Source organism: Diceros bicornis, chromosome 24, assembly GCF_020826845.1.
Source record: "Diceros bicornis minor isolate mBicDic1 chromosome 24, mDicBic1.mat.cur, whole genome shotgun sequence".
NCBI lineage: Eukaryota > Metazoa > Chordata > Mammalia > Perissodactyla > Rhinocerotidae > Diceros > Diceros bicornis.
This window is the reverse complement of record NC_080763.1, coordinates 28,827,974-28,841,212: the sequence shown is the minus strand read 5'-3', so window position 1 is coordinate 28,841,212 and position 13,239 is coordinate 28,827,974. Positions and strand designations below refer to the sequence as shown.

The 13,239-nt window shown below is 37.8% G+C and overlaps 1 protein-coding gene across 1 annotated transcript in view; it reads left to right on the top strand.

Annotated features, from left to right (window-relative positions):
• Positions 1–2,510: 2,510 nt before the first annotated feature.
• Positions 2,511–13,239, top strand: part of SEL1L (SEL1L adaptor subunit of SYVN1 ubiquitin ligase) — a 53,887-nt gene continuing 43,158 nt past the window's right edge. The window contains exons 1-3 of the mRNA XM_058567487.1: positions 2,511–2,660; positions 7,810–7,847; positions 8,703–8,934. Of these exons, the coding sequence (XP_058423470.1) occupies positions 2,591–2,660; positions 7,810–7,847; positions 8,703–8,934 (340 nt within the window). The 5' untranslated portion in view covers positions 2,511–2,590. The remainder of the gene's footprint in view (positions 2,661–7,809; positions 7,848–8,702; positions 8,935–13,239) is intronic.

The window sequence follows — 13,239 nt, the reverse complement described above, 5'->3', positions numbered from 1 at the left end:
AATCAGTAAGAAATAATATTTGTAGAATATTCTATAATGAAGAAAGCACTTTTGAACCTCACAACAAACCTGGTGAAGAGGGTATTATTAATATACTCATGCACTCATTTTACAGATAAAGTGCAGAGAAGTGAAGTAAATTTCCTATAAAATAGGGGTGCAGATGCTCCTTAATATTTTCCCGTAAGATATTTTAAGATTAAACTTATAGCAGATAGCAAGTACTTGAAAATTTTATTATTAAAACACTTTATAGGTAAGGTGTATCTATGAATCAACAAATAATTCTCAGATGCTAATAGGTGGCAAGTCCAATGCTATATACCTGTACACAGAATTATATAATTGTCTCTGGCCTCAGCAAGCTTGCAACTCACTTAAAAGGTAAGTTTGTGAATGTTCTGTAGATACTTACAGAAACAAAGATTAATGAGGACTGGCCTGCTCAGAAAAGACTCAGCCAAGATAAAATGCAAGTGAAATTGGGAAGGATGCCAGGGTTGTGGCTAAGAAGAAGCAAGGGCAGTGAGGAGAGGTTATGGAGCCCATGAGAAGATAAGAGCGTGTTAATGTGGAAATCTGGAAATCAGTAAAAGAGAAGTAGGAAATTTGTCCATGCAGCACCTAGCACAGGGCCTTAAATATAAGAAGCACTCAGTAAAGAAAAAGACGAAAAAAGAAGTTGGGTCTTAACTAAGCAGTGAACTTTCTCCAGTCTTATCAATCAGATAACCACCACTTCTGTGGAAGGCAGAAGGTTTTTCCCCAGTACTTCCCTAAGAAAGTAGAACTATCAGCACAAGTTCCTATTTTGTCAATAGAAGTTCTGGTATTTTCTGATTCTATGACAAAGGCAACCATTGAAAACTTTTGAATAGGAATACAAAAGCAGCGTTTAAGGAAAATTAACCTGGCCATGGTACGTGGTTTAGGTTAGAGTGAAGAGAGAATGATGTTGGTGAATATGGCTAGAACTCAGGCGCACCAGGCAGGCAAGGGAAAACGAGGGCCAGTAGGGAAGTTTTCAGTGAGAAAGAGAAAAATGGTCCCATAAAGGAGTAATTACACAGTTCAAATGGTTAGGACTCGAGGATCAGTAAGATGAAAAAGGGAGGAAAATATACCAGATTTTACTCTATGATTTAAAATCAGAGGAACTCTGAGGAAACATCGTTCAAGACAGAAATAGAGATAAGTGCCAAAGAGGTAGTAGTAGAAAAGAGACCTCTTTTTCACGGGACAATATTTTTCCTTCATCCCCTCTGATGTGAATGTGAAACGGTAGTTAGCTTTTATTCTTTCCTGCAAATGAGGACTAGCTATCAAAGATGGAAGACAAATGCCCAGAGGTATCAAGACATGTGGCCACTGTGGCCTTTTCCAAAACTCGGAACTCAGGCTGTCTGGGTTCCATGCCTAAAAGCTGACTGTGGGTGGGCGCTAGGGAAAGCAGAATGACACAATTTGATGAAGGGTCCGGAACACCAAGCCACTGCCCTGCTACCCAGTGGGAGCACGCCTGGAGTTGGCACTTAATACACAAGGCTATTTCTGTTTCTGCAATACAATCACTGTCACCTTTATCTCCAAATACATCAACTTAGCCTCCTGAACCTAGTCAACGAAGAAGAGAACAATGTAACTTACAAAAAAGAGGGATGAGGTCAAGCGTTTGAAAGCGTTTTGCAAACGCTATTGGCACGTTTTCCAGATTATTATCTCGTGGCCCTCATAAAAATGAACACTAGCATTGAAATGATCTGCACTGGGTGGAGTTTTTATTTTTCCTTGTAGGGGAGAGAAGAACAGGGAGTGAGTTCCATCCTGGTTTCTGTATATATGGTACTGTTTTATCTAAGTCGAAAAAAAATACCTCAAATTCACTCTAGCTGTTGTATTTTCCCTCAGTGTTGATATCAATATGTCCAATTCAAATTTTCTAATTAAAAGAAAGAAGAAGAGGAGCTTAACACATTACAAAGTCCTAACCTTATAATATTTGGTCCTTGATATTTATGTTGGCTCAAAAAAAAAAAAAAAGCCTGCAGATTCATGGCCTTCAGCTGGCGTCTAGCCCAAGTGTTAGCAAAATTCTCTTAACTTCAGCAGCCACCTGCACTTTTAAATCTTGCCCTACGACAGACTGCGTTTCCCAAGAGCACACGCCAAGAGGGGCCCATGAAGCGCGTTGTGGGAACCGTAGCCCTGGGTGACTTTTCTCCCAGCCCAGGACTCACGCCCTGATTCCGGGACGCTTGAACTCAGGAGCTACCAATTAGCTGGGGCCATGTCGGTGAGGCCGTGGTCCAACCGGGAAAGCCGGTGTGGGAGCCTCGCATGATGATTGGCCAATCCATGACCCAGGGGGCGGGGCAACAAGGTGGGCGGGAAGATCGCGGTGATTGGGCTACGAGCCTGCGGCGGCGGGCGGGGATTGGCTGCGCACTAGGGCAGGGAGGCCTGGGAAGGGGCGGAGGAAGGAGACCAGAGCAGGAAGAGCAGCGGCGAGGCGGCGGCGGCGGCGGCTGAGTCGGTGGTGGCAGAGGCGAAAGCGACAGCTCTGGGGGCTAGCAGCAGCCCCGAGAGCAGGATGCGGGTCCGGGTCGGGCTGACGCTGCTGCTCTGTGCGGTGCTGCTGGGCTCGGCCTCGGCGTCCTCGGGTCAGTATCCGCCCCCTCGGACTGGAGGCCCGGAGCCACCGCCCCCCGGCCTCCATCCCGGGGCAGGGCCATTGGGGCTCAAGCTGGAGACTCCACTCTTCTCTGGTCACGCCTCGCGCTAGCCTGTCACTCTCTGTCATTCCTTGGGCTTCTGTTGGCCTGGGCCAGAGAGGGTGTTAAGGGAGCTAGACATGGGAGGAAAAGAAGGGACGGTCACCCTGCCCATGCCTCTCCTCACTTAACAAACTTTACACGACTCCTCCCGAGTGAGGACTCCATGGGAAAGAATCCCGACAGCTGGCTTAGACCCACAGTGACACATGAGCCCTGCTGGAGCTTCCTGGACTCGCGTGATTATGTGCTGCCCTGGGTCTGAAACTCTGGGTTTGGGATTGTAAGTTAAGTAACTGACACACCTCGGGCTGTCACTGGGCAGAGCCAAGTCCATCAAAACCAGGATGTTGACAGTGGTTTGGTGGGTTTGCCTAGCACCTGAGATGGTCCTTGGTCTTTTTGTCTATTTAAAAATGAAGACTTCTGATGTAACTGTGTCCACTCTCTACCCCTTTTTAAAAAATATTACTGAGAAAGTGGTGTTTACCTCTGTCACAGGGTTTCTGAGTTGCCCCAGTTTGTTGACAGTATTTTTATGATTTTTGAAAAAAACCTTGGTCCCTGTAAATTGAAAATGGAGAGCAACTAGTTTTAACTTTTTATGTAGATATAGATATTCATGTGTTTTATGAATTGATTTTCCAATTAGCTGATTTATACTGATTCCAAAAATAATTTTTCTTTTTTAATTGTTTAATCTGCCTACATCTGAAAACCTGTATTTTGAGAGTGTTGATACAGAAATGCTTAGTGTGTCTAAGTGTTGGTAAAGAAACAGTGCAATAAAGCTTTTGAATTTTAATCAGTTTCAGTTAACAAGACAGCTGTTCTGTGGCTTTAAATTTTTTTGGAACAAGGCAGGGTATAAATGTCAAACTCTTTTTTTTCTGACAGAAAATTTCCCAGATGGTTATTTGAATCCCCAATTATCTGTCCTAGTTGTAAGTCAATGCCATAACGTCATTCTGCTTCTAAAATAAGGTCTAAACCTAAAATTCTATCCATAACGTGGTTTGAGATACCATTTCGAAAGCAACAAGCATATGCTAGTTACTTTACTGCCAACATCATGCTTTGAGGTCTGCCCCCCTCCCCTTTTAGTGGTGGTTTGCGTTCATGAGCAAATCTTTAAAACTGTGTATAGCTCTTGAGGCCCTGCTGCCAGTTATTTGATCAAAGGAAGTATGAGATGAAACTGTTGAGTGTAGTAGGTAGAGTGTCTGGTGGGCCATGGTCCAGCAGCGTCGGAATTTCTCTTACAGGTTGGTTAAAAATGCAGTTTTAGGTCTGGAACAGGTGGGGGTATCTGTAGTTTAACAAACTTCACAAGCGATTCTTCACAGTCAAGTGTGAGAACTACTAGTTAAAGAATATGGTGTATATCTCTCGGAATGCAATTTGCAGAATTTAAAGAAAATTAAAGCATACAAACATTTTTCCTGCGTCTTCCCTTGACTAGATTTCATATACTTAGAGCTCCATGTCAGTGGAGATGATACCTGAAGAAGTCATTTATCAACAGTTGGGATTCTCAGGATATTATAATAGAAGACTGTTAATACTGAAGTGTTAAATCTTTGGGTTGTGTTGATGTAAGTAGAGGACTAGGTTCAAGAAATGTCTACTCTGATTTCCATAGTAGTTAAACTGTACCAAAACGTTTCTCTGGTAGAGGCAAAAACCTTACTTAGCTAGAACTAAAACAATATAAATGTGTATGCTGGCAGGTGATAAAGGCAGTACTGTGCTCACGTATAGTGCAAATATCATAAAACATTTATGTGAGATAAAGTTTTTTAAATTGAGTACATGGATTTTCAGTTGACATTTTGCTTATTTATTCATGATGTAAGCCTCATTTCTGGTTTGGATTTAAAGATTTGCTCTTATTTAAAAATAAAGTTTTTGGTCATAATTTTGTGTTGACTTAAAGTTTGAATGTTAGTGGTTACCAGGTAGAATATGGTAACAAAGGGAATCTTGATCCTATCACTGTTAGTAACTTATCTAATGTCTTGTTTTAGAGGCATGTAAAAAAATTGATACTTTTATTAGAAATGTTTTCCTTGTGAATACAAAATTTAAAGGAGGAGATTAAAAAGATATTTCTCCATTTTCTCAAGATAGTGAAAAGTATATAACTTGTCTCACTTGGAAACACATGTTTTCTTATTTTCGGCAGGAAAAGGCAAATGGTTTACTTTTTTTTTTCTTTATGCCAAACAACGTTACAGAGTCTTTTAACTTAGGTCCACTGCCAGGTATTTCAGGTAATCGTTATATTAATACCATATATTCAAAGAGTAGGTTTCAGATTGCAGAGGATGTTTAATTTCACTGTTCTGTTGCTCATTAAAACATCCTTGTGACTCAACAGGGCAGGTGGTATTATTCCTTTTGACACGCTGAGAAAAAGGAGGCTGAGCAAGCTTGCCACATTGAACCACGTGTGTAAAATTAATACGTGATGAAGCCAGGTTTTGACCCTAGCTCTCCAGGCCTTGGATTTGGAGTAATTAAGAATCAGGAGTATCCTAGGATCTGCACAGATTCAATGGCAAAGCAAAAGACAGGGTGTCTGGTCTCTCTTCACCAAACTCTTAAGACTTTCTGTGTTTCCAGGTGTATAGGTCTGTTTAATTTACACAAGTTGGACAATGAATTTGTAATGATCACATCTCCCTGAAAGAATGTCCCTGGTACTTTGTAGTTTTGTTAGCTGATATAATAAAAATGAAAATTGGTCTTTTTCAAAGGGAGGTGTACGATTACTGAAGTGTAATGTAAACTATCATATTTTGGATGTGATACTGTAGAGTGAGAAATCTGTAACTCTTCCTTGAATCCTTTTGCATTTCTCTTGTTGCTTGATGTCTATATTCTGACAAAAGCATTACTATTTATTTATGCATAACTTCAGTGTCTTTAATCCTTACCTGACTACTACATATCAGAAGTTTCTAGGTTATAAGCAACTTCTTTAAAAGTGTTATGTGAATGGATATATCAATTTGAAAGAGAAAATAGCTTATGCTTTAAGACTACCATCGAGTAGGCATTCCCAGTTTAGTAAAGAAGAAAGAATTCTCTTATTTATCAGTAACCTTAGTGTATATTCCTAGTTTGTGAAGAGAGAGAGAAGCATGATGCAATTCACATGAAATAACCCTGATGTCACAAGTTCCCATGTCTCTTGGAATTCACAAACACCTTTTGCTACTCTAATGCCTAACAGTTTGTAGGGTCTCAAACGTATGTCTTAACATTTATTATATATATTTATATTACCTATTAGCTACATTTGTGACCTGTTGTGACAAGGTACTAAATTTAGTGATTTAGTGATAGTGATTGAAGAGTTCCAACTAATCTAAAGTTTCAGTATTTGGGGATATACCATATACATTTAATGTCTGCTCCTAGATGTAATAACTGGTTAATGTTTGTGATTAATTAAATACATCTGCACCTATGACTTTAATTTATAATAGAGATGAATTTTTTTCCTTTATCCAAAGATTTGCTGAGAATACAATTTGAACCATATGTTGGAACTTGGGCTTTGGGGAATACTTGTGAAGAAGTTAGCATGAAGGTTAATTGTTAATTAATTGTCATCACTAAATGTTATGGACACAGTGGGGCTAATGGGTGGACTTCTCTCCATTCACCAGAAATAAAACATATTTGGAAGGTAATCTAAAAGTAGTGAATGTGAAGGTAGCTGTAATTTAAGTTTTCTTTGAATTGGCAGCACTTTCATATATGGCAAAAACCTCACTAGTAGACTGGTTTTCTCAAATATTCAAAAGAAACAAATACTGTGAAATAGAGTTGTGTATTTTGTACGTAATGAATTGGTTATACTACTTAAAGTTAGCACAGTACTTTGATAACATAAACTCCAAAACATGTTTTTGTTATACTCTAGAGAGTTACAAGTTACAAATAATATTTAGGATATAACCATGTGAAGTAAAGATAAATGGCAACCATAACACCAAATTTTGTAGTAAGAATCACATGGTCTTATAGCATTGTGTCTGCTGGTTAATTTCTCATGTAACTTAGGGAGCAGGCAATACTGAAACTCACTCCTGGATAAAATCAGGTAATTTTAAGAGTAAAAAGGAAACTTAGAGATCATCTGACTGTTGTTTTGTTTTGTTTTTTAACTGGCCAAGAATACAAAGATCAAACATTTGCGTATGGATGTGGGGCTGTTGAATGTGTTTATGTAAGAGCAGGAAAAAGAATAACAAGTGTCCAGAATAGAAGTAATAGGAAAACACAGAAAGACTAATAAAAGGAAAATTAATGTAATCGGACAAAGCCAATGCAGCCGATATAAACTTGGAAGAAAGGTGTAACTAGTAGCTGAATTAGTTGTTTGTTTAACATAAGCTAGTGATTTCTTAATAAATAGATCTTATATGAGTGAATAGATGGTAGTATGATGCTACTTTTTACCTGTATTTGGTTATCTCTTCAGTAAAGAGGAACACAAATCCTAAATATCTTAGTCTAGCAACTCTGCTGTCAAATAATTCTTAGTGTCCATCTTTAGTAGTCTTAGTGAACAGTAAAATGCTAATCAGCACTAAAATAAGCTCCTGTAACTCCAGAGGCTGTGCAGAGGAAAAGAATAGGTGTAATCCTGAACCACAAAATCAGAGATTTATTTTTATAAATTTAGTAACTCATTCTTTAGTAGACTAAATATATACAGAAGAATTGGATGGTATGTGAAGAAATGTCTGTTTTTGGTGGTAGTGGTAGTTGGTCTTCCTTTGTAACAAATAAAGCTAATACCATTCCTGGAGAAAGAGAGAAAACTACCCTCCTAACTCCTTTTTTTCCCTTTCACTTCATCTTCTGAACAGTTGGCTGAATACAACCAATTTTTAGATAATTCTAGATTTATTTATCCAGTGTCTGATTATTATTTGTTGTACTTACCAAATGCTTTCTTTTAGTAATACCCGTGATTTCCCAATAAGAAATAAGACTAAATTGTCTTAAAATTTCTTTACAGATGAAGAAGGTGGCCAGGATGAATCCTTAGATTCCAAGGTGTGTACTAAAACTTGCATTGGTCAGTTTTTGATGCCCAATTTAAAAGCATGAATTATATACCTTAGAAAGGATATGAAATCTACATCTTTTGAGCAACGGGATTGGACTAAAAGAATAGGATAGCTGGTATCAACATTAGTTCTAGTTCTTCGGGGAGAAAAAAAAAATCACTGACCTACAGGGGAGAGAATAATAAATATTTCCGTTAAGAGTGTTGGTTATTATGTTTAATTTCACCTTGAATGTGCTGTGTGTGTGTGTATGTTTAAGAGCCTTAAGGCAATAACATTTTTAACTGCCCAATGAGAGATTGATTTTATTCCTATTTTTTTAGTTTTTTTAACTTTGAAGACAGCCTCTGCCGTTTGTTTCCACTTCTATCAATTTAAAAAAATCTATTGAGTTAATGCACTTAAATTGGTTGATTGAATGAATAAGACTGATTATTACATATCTAAGGAGACCAATCAGTTATGATCCCTGATCTCTAGAGGGAATATAGATAAGAAACAGGAAGTTATAGTACAGGGCTATTATAAGGAGAAGTAAGTTCCCCTACATGCTCCCAACATACCACTTACTTGGGAGCATGTAGGGGAAGACCCTATCCCAGACTTTGAGAATTAAGGAGGGCTTCCTGGGGGAAGTAACAACTAAGTTGAAATTCAAAGAAAGAGTCAGGGTTAGGCAGGTGATGAAGGCATGTGACAAACACATCCTGAAGTCTATAGTGATGAGAGAGTATGGCACATTCAAGGAATTGAAGGAGATTCATCTGGATTAGTAAAAGTAATGGTCAAATTAGAGGGAGTCTTGGTACTCTAGAAAACTAAAAATACTTTATACCCTCAGACTTCTTTGCCATCAGATGAGTCGGTAAAGGACCACAGCTCAGCAGGCCGAGTAGTCGCTGGTCAGATATTTCTTGAATCAGAAGAATCAGAATTGGAATCACCTATTCAGGAGGAGGAAGACAGCCTCAGGAGCCAAGAAAGGGAAGTTGTCACAGAAGAAATCAGCTTTCTAGAATCTCCAAATCCAGAAAACAAGGACTATGAAGAACCAACAAAAGTACAGAAACCAGGTAGTCTAGACATTTTCTTTGCTTTTACCTGATATAAGAAGGAGACAACTGAAATTTTAAGCTAGTGTGGAAAGTTGAGAAAAGTCTAATTTTACTGATTATTAACCACATATAACATGTAAAGTGTAGTTTTATAAGATTTTCTAGATTTTAATATATCCAAGTTGTTCACTTAACAGATTTGCTCCAAGTTACATAAGCTGAATTCAGTAATGAAAACTGCGTTTGTATCATATTAATATCCTAACATTTCTCTTTGGACTCCAGTATGCAATAATCTGTCAGAGTGGTACACAAAATAGAAACTCAGATGCGAAAGATTGTCCAACATGCTGCTTTGGTTATTTTCAGAATCATGTTAGGATTTTTACTACAATAACCTTTTCAGTCATCCTACGTAATTTTATTTAGGTGTTTATCCCTCTCCAGTTGAAGCTTATGTAAACTTTAATCCTCTTCTAACTTTCACCTTGACACCTCTATTTTTAAATTTAAAACTTGATCTTTCTCACAATAGAGTGTGCTAAATTCCAATCCTTTTAGAAATTAATTATTAGTGCGTCCACCCTGTCCTGTCCCACCACCGTTCTGTTATTTAGTTTATTATTTCAAAGGTCACTGCCATACCCACTTATTATTCCATTATTAGCCACTCTTGGGAATTGATCCAGATTTTTTACCTTTTAAAAAATATAATTTTTTATTACAAATATTCCATACTCGTGAATAGAAAAACCATTTTAAAAAATTAAAATTAGCTTAATCCCATCAGCTAGAAATAACAACTATCATGAAGATGACTCAGGAAACCTATGGTTTTAAGAAGACTAAGTTGGGTCAAAATGTATATACTATTTTACAGCCTGCATTTTGCACTTAATGGTTTATCTTGAACATTTTCTCATATCATTTAGTATTCTTTTACAATTTGATGGTTAATGGCTATAAAAAATTTTACATGTAAATATAGCATAACTGAGAAATAGGTTGTTTACAATGTTTTCTTTCTGGGAAATTGTTTTAGATGTATCTTTTTGCACATTTATGAAAATTGCCTGAGAATTAGTTCTTAAAAGTAAATTTGCTGTATTGAATATAAAATTTTTAAAGAATTTGATACATATTGCTAAATTCTTCTTCAGAAAAGTAATTCTGTTTACTCCTTTGAAACTACTCCTTTTCCTGTACCTCAGCCAAGTGTGTATTTCCGTTTTTAAATTTTTGCCAAATATAGTTTATTTCATTCCTTTTTATTTTTAGGGAGATTTCCAAACGTGCACAAAAGTAGAGAGTGTAATGATCCCCCCTACCCACCGTCACCCAGCTTCAACAGCCATCAACACTCTTGTTCTTGTTTTATCTTTACCACCTCACACACATTAACTCTTTTTTTTTAGAGTATTTTAAAGCAGATTCCACATGTTATTTTACTTGCGTATCTCTAAAAGTAGGAATTTTTTTCAACAAAACCACAATAGTATTATAACACCCACAAAATTAGCTGTTATTTCTTTAGCACCCAATACCCAGACTCTTCAGTTCCCCAGTTGTTTCAAATGTCTTTTTAGAATTGGTTTGTTTGAATCACTATCCATGCTAAGATCTTAGGTTTCTCTTAATCTGTAACAATTCTCCCTCTCTTGTTTTTAACCATTTTATTGGTTAAAGAAATAATATCCTTTGTGCTATACAATTTCCCACATTCTGGATCTAGCTGGTCGTATCCTTGTAATGTCATTTAACTTGTTCCACTGTCGGCTGTCTAGTCTATAAACTGAAAGTTAGCTCTAGAGGCTTGGGTAGATTTAATTCTATTTTTTATTGAGAATATTTCATAGATGGTGTTGTATCCTTCCTATTGCATTGCATTGGGAGGCACAGAGTATCTGATTGTCCCACTGCTAGTGATAGATTGATCAGTGAGGTTGGGTGGTATTAGCTTGATGGAGCTATTCGAAAGTTTCTCACTCACTTTTTACCTAGAGGTTTGGGCAACCATTTTGTATGTTGTTTGCATCTATTATTTCATTAGGAGTGGCAAAGTGATGACTTCCTAATTTATCATTCCTTCTGCATTTGTTACCTGGGATTCTTTTATAAAGAGGAACTTTCCCTCATCAACTATTTTGTTACCCTGAAATTTAGTCCATACAGGGAAAGCAGGATAAATGCTTGCTTCTGTCCCTTGAAACGTTTTCAGATAATGATTTGGTGCCCTACCAACTTCCAGAGGAGACCAGTGAGCATGTTTTTGTTTGTTTCTGTTTGTTTTGCTTTGCTTTTGAGTATCATTGCAAATCCATGGGTTTTATATATTTATGCTTTATTGCAATCATTCTTTTTTATTGCTCATGTTCTCCCATTTTTGGCCATTGAGAGTCTTTTTAAGTTCATTCCTTTGTCCTTTTAACTAATCGTAGGTGACTGAAATTTTCAGGCAGGACAAGATGTCCCAAATTTATCTTGCACATTTCCTGACCCAGAAGTGAATCTCACCCATTTCTCTAAGGAACGCAGATTCCTTTTAGTGGGAAATTGTCTTTAAATACTACAATCTAGTCACGAGGGCTATGCATTGCAACTGAGTTGTCATCACTAATAGGCCTTTTTGACGAATAAGGTTAGGAAATGTACTATTCATACTGATTCTTCCACTTCAAATTAAATATTACAGGTGAGATAACACAAAGGGTCGAGTTGACAAATTGGACTCACAAGAATCAGAGTATCAAGACTGTCTAATGTTTTCAAAGATATAGTTATCACAAGACACAGGCAAAGTGTGGAGAAGTCCATGACTGCCAGAGCTGCTCCCAGGTCCTGTCTTGCCTCTATTAAGATGCGCTTTGGCTTAGATTTTAACACATGAGGCCTCTAAGTGATACATATGGAGTGTCACTTCCACAAAAGGGAGCTATTTCGGTTTGAAACATCTCCAGTTTGTTCTCTGATAACTGCATAGCTTGCGTGATATTTTCTAGGAAGTCATGCCTCCTAAATACATACATCCCAAGTTTGTGTACAGTGAGCCATCTAGACAGACCAAGTCCATCCTGCTAAAGCATTCCATAAATAAGGACTCTCGTGGTGGTAAATACCTTTAGTGTGTTTGCCAGAAGGTCTCTTGTTAGCATGTTTCTAAGATGATTTGATCATGTCACCTCCCTGTCTCTCTGTTTCTTAGGCAGTAAAAGGAGAGAATGGATTGCAGGTCTGCTGCTATCTATCAGGGATTTTGCTGCTTCCTTTTACATTAATGCCTCCTTTCCCCGATGATGGAAATCTTGGTACCTAACCACATTAACGTTATATTGCTTTATCCTAATACATGTATATTTATAGGTTCAAAATAGCGATGGCAACCTTACTACTAACAACAGGACCACTGAATGCAGTTTAAGATTTCTTTATGGTTCTTTTTGTTCTTAGTATATATTTTACTAGGGATTTGTAATATGGTGTTTTTAAATCACTTGAATAATTCTGTGTGGTTATACCAACAACTTTATAAACATTTAGATTCATTTGTTTTGGTTTGTTTCAGTTTTTTATTAATTACTTTGTTTTTTCCTTTTCATTTAGACTTGTTTTTAATTTAGTATTAATACATGAAAAGGCTTATGTACTTATGTATAACATAAATTGCATATGCATGGCTTTGTGTATGTGCAGTCCCAACTACATTAGAACTGGGTTATATGACAATTACTTCTAGACTTGCTTTCTTTGTCAGCCTCTCATCCATGTCTCTGCCATATTGATCTTCCTAAACCCTAGATTTGATCCTATAACTCTCCTATTTACAACCTTTCATTATCTCCCCACTTGCCTGCGAGATGACGTGCACACTCCTTAGCGTGATCCACAAAGCCTCCTGTGTGCAACATGCCTGCCAGCTTCTGTGACTTCATCTCCTGTGGCTCTCCCCTAAGCACCCTTTTTCGGTGACACTGAACCCATCACTGTTCTTCAAATACACCATGCAGTTTATGCCTCTGGGCCTTGGTACAAGTTCTCCCCACTGCTTGGAATACCTTCCTCATCCCCTTGCCCAAATTCATCTATCACATTTCTACTCATCCTTAAAGATGAACTTAAGTTTCTCCTTTCTGAGGCAGTTCCAGAACCACCCAAGTGTACTTGAAGAGTCTCATGTATATAAGAGCTTCCTATCTGGTGTCCCTGCTTTCGTCCTTTCCCCTGATGTCAGTTCTGTAACAGCAGACAGACTGATCCTCCTTCCTGTTCTGAGACCTCCAGTGGCTTCCTGTCACACTCAGAATACAGTCCAAACAAGGCCCCTCC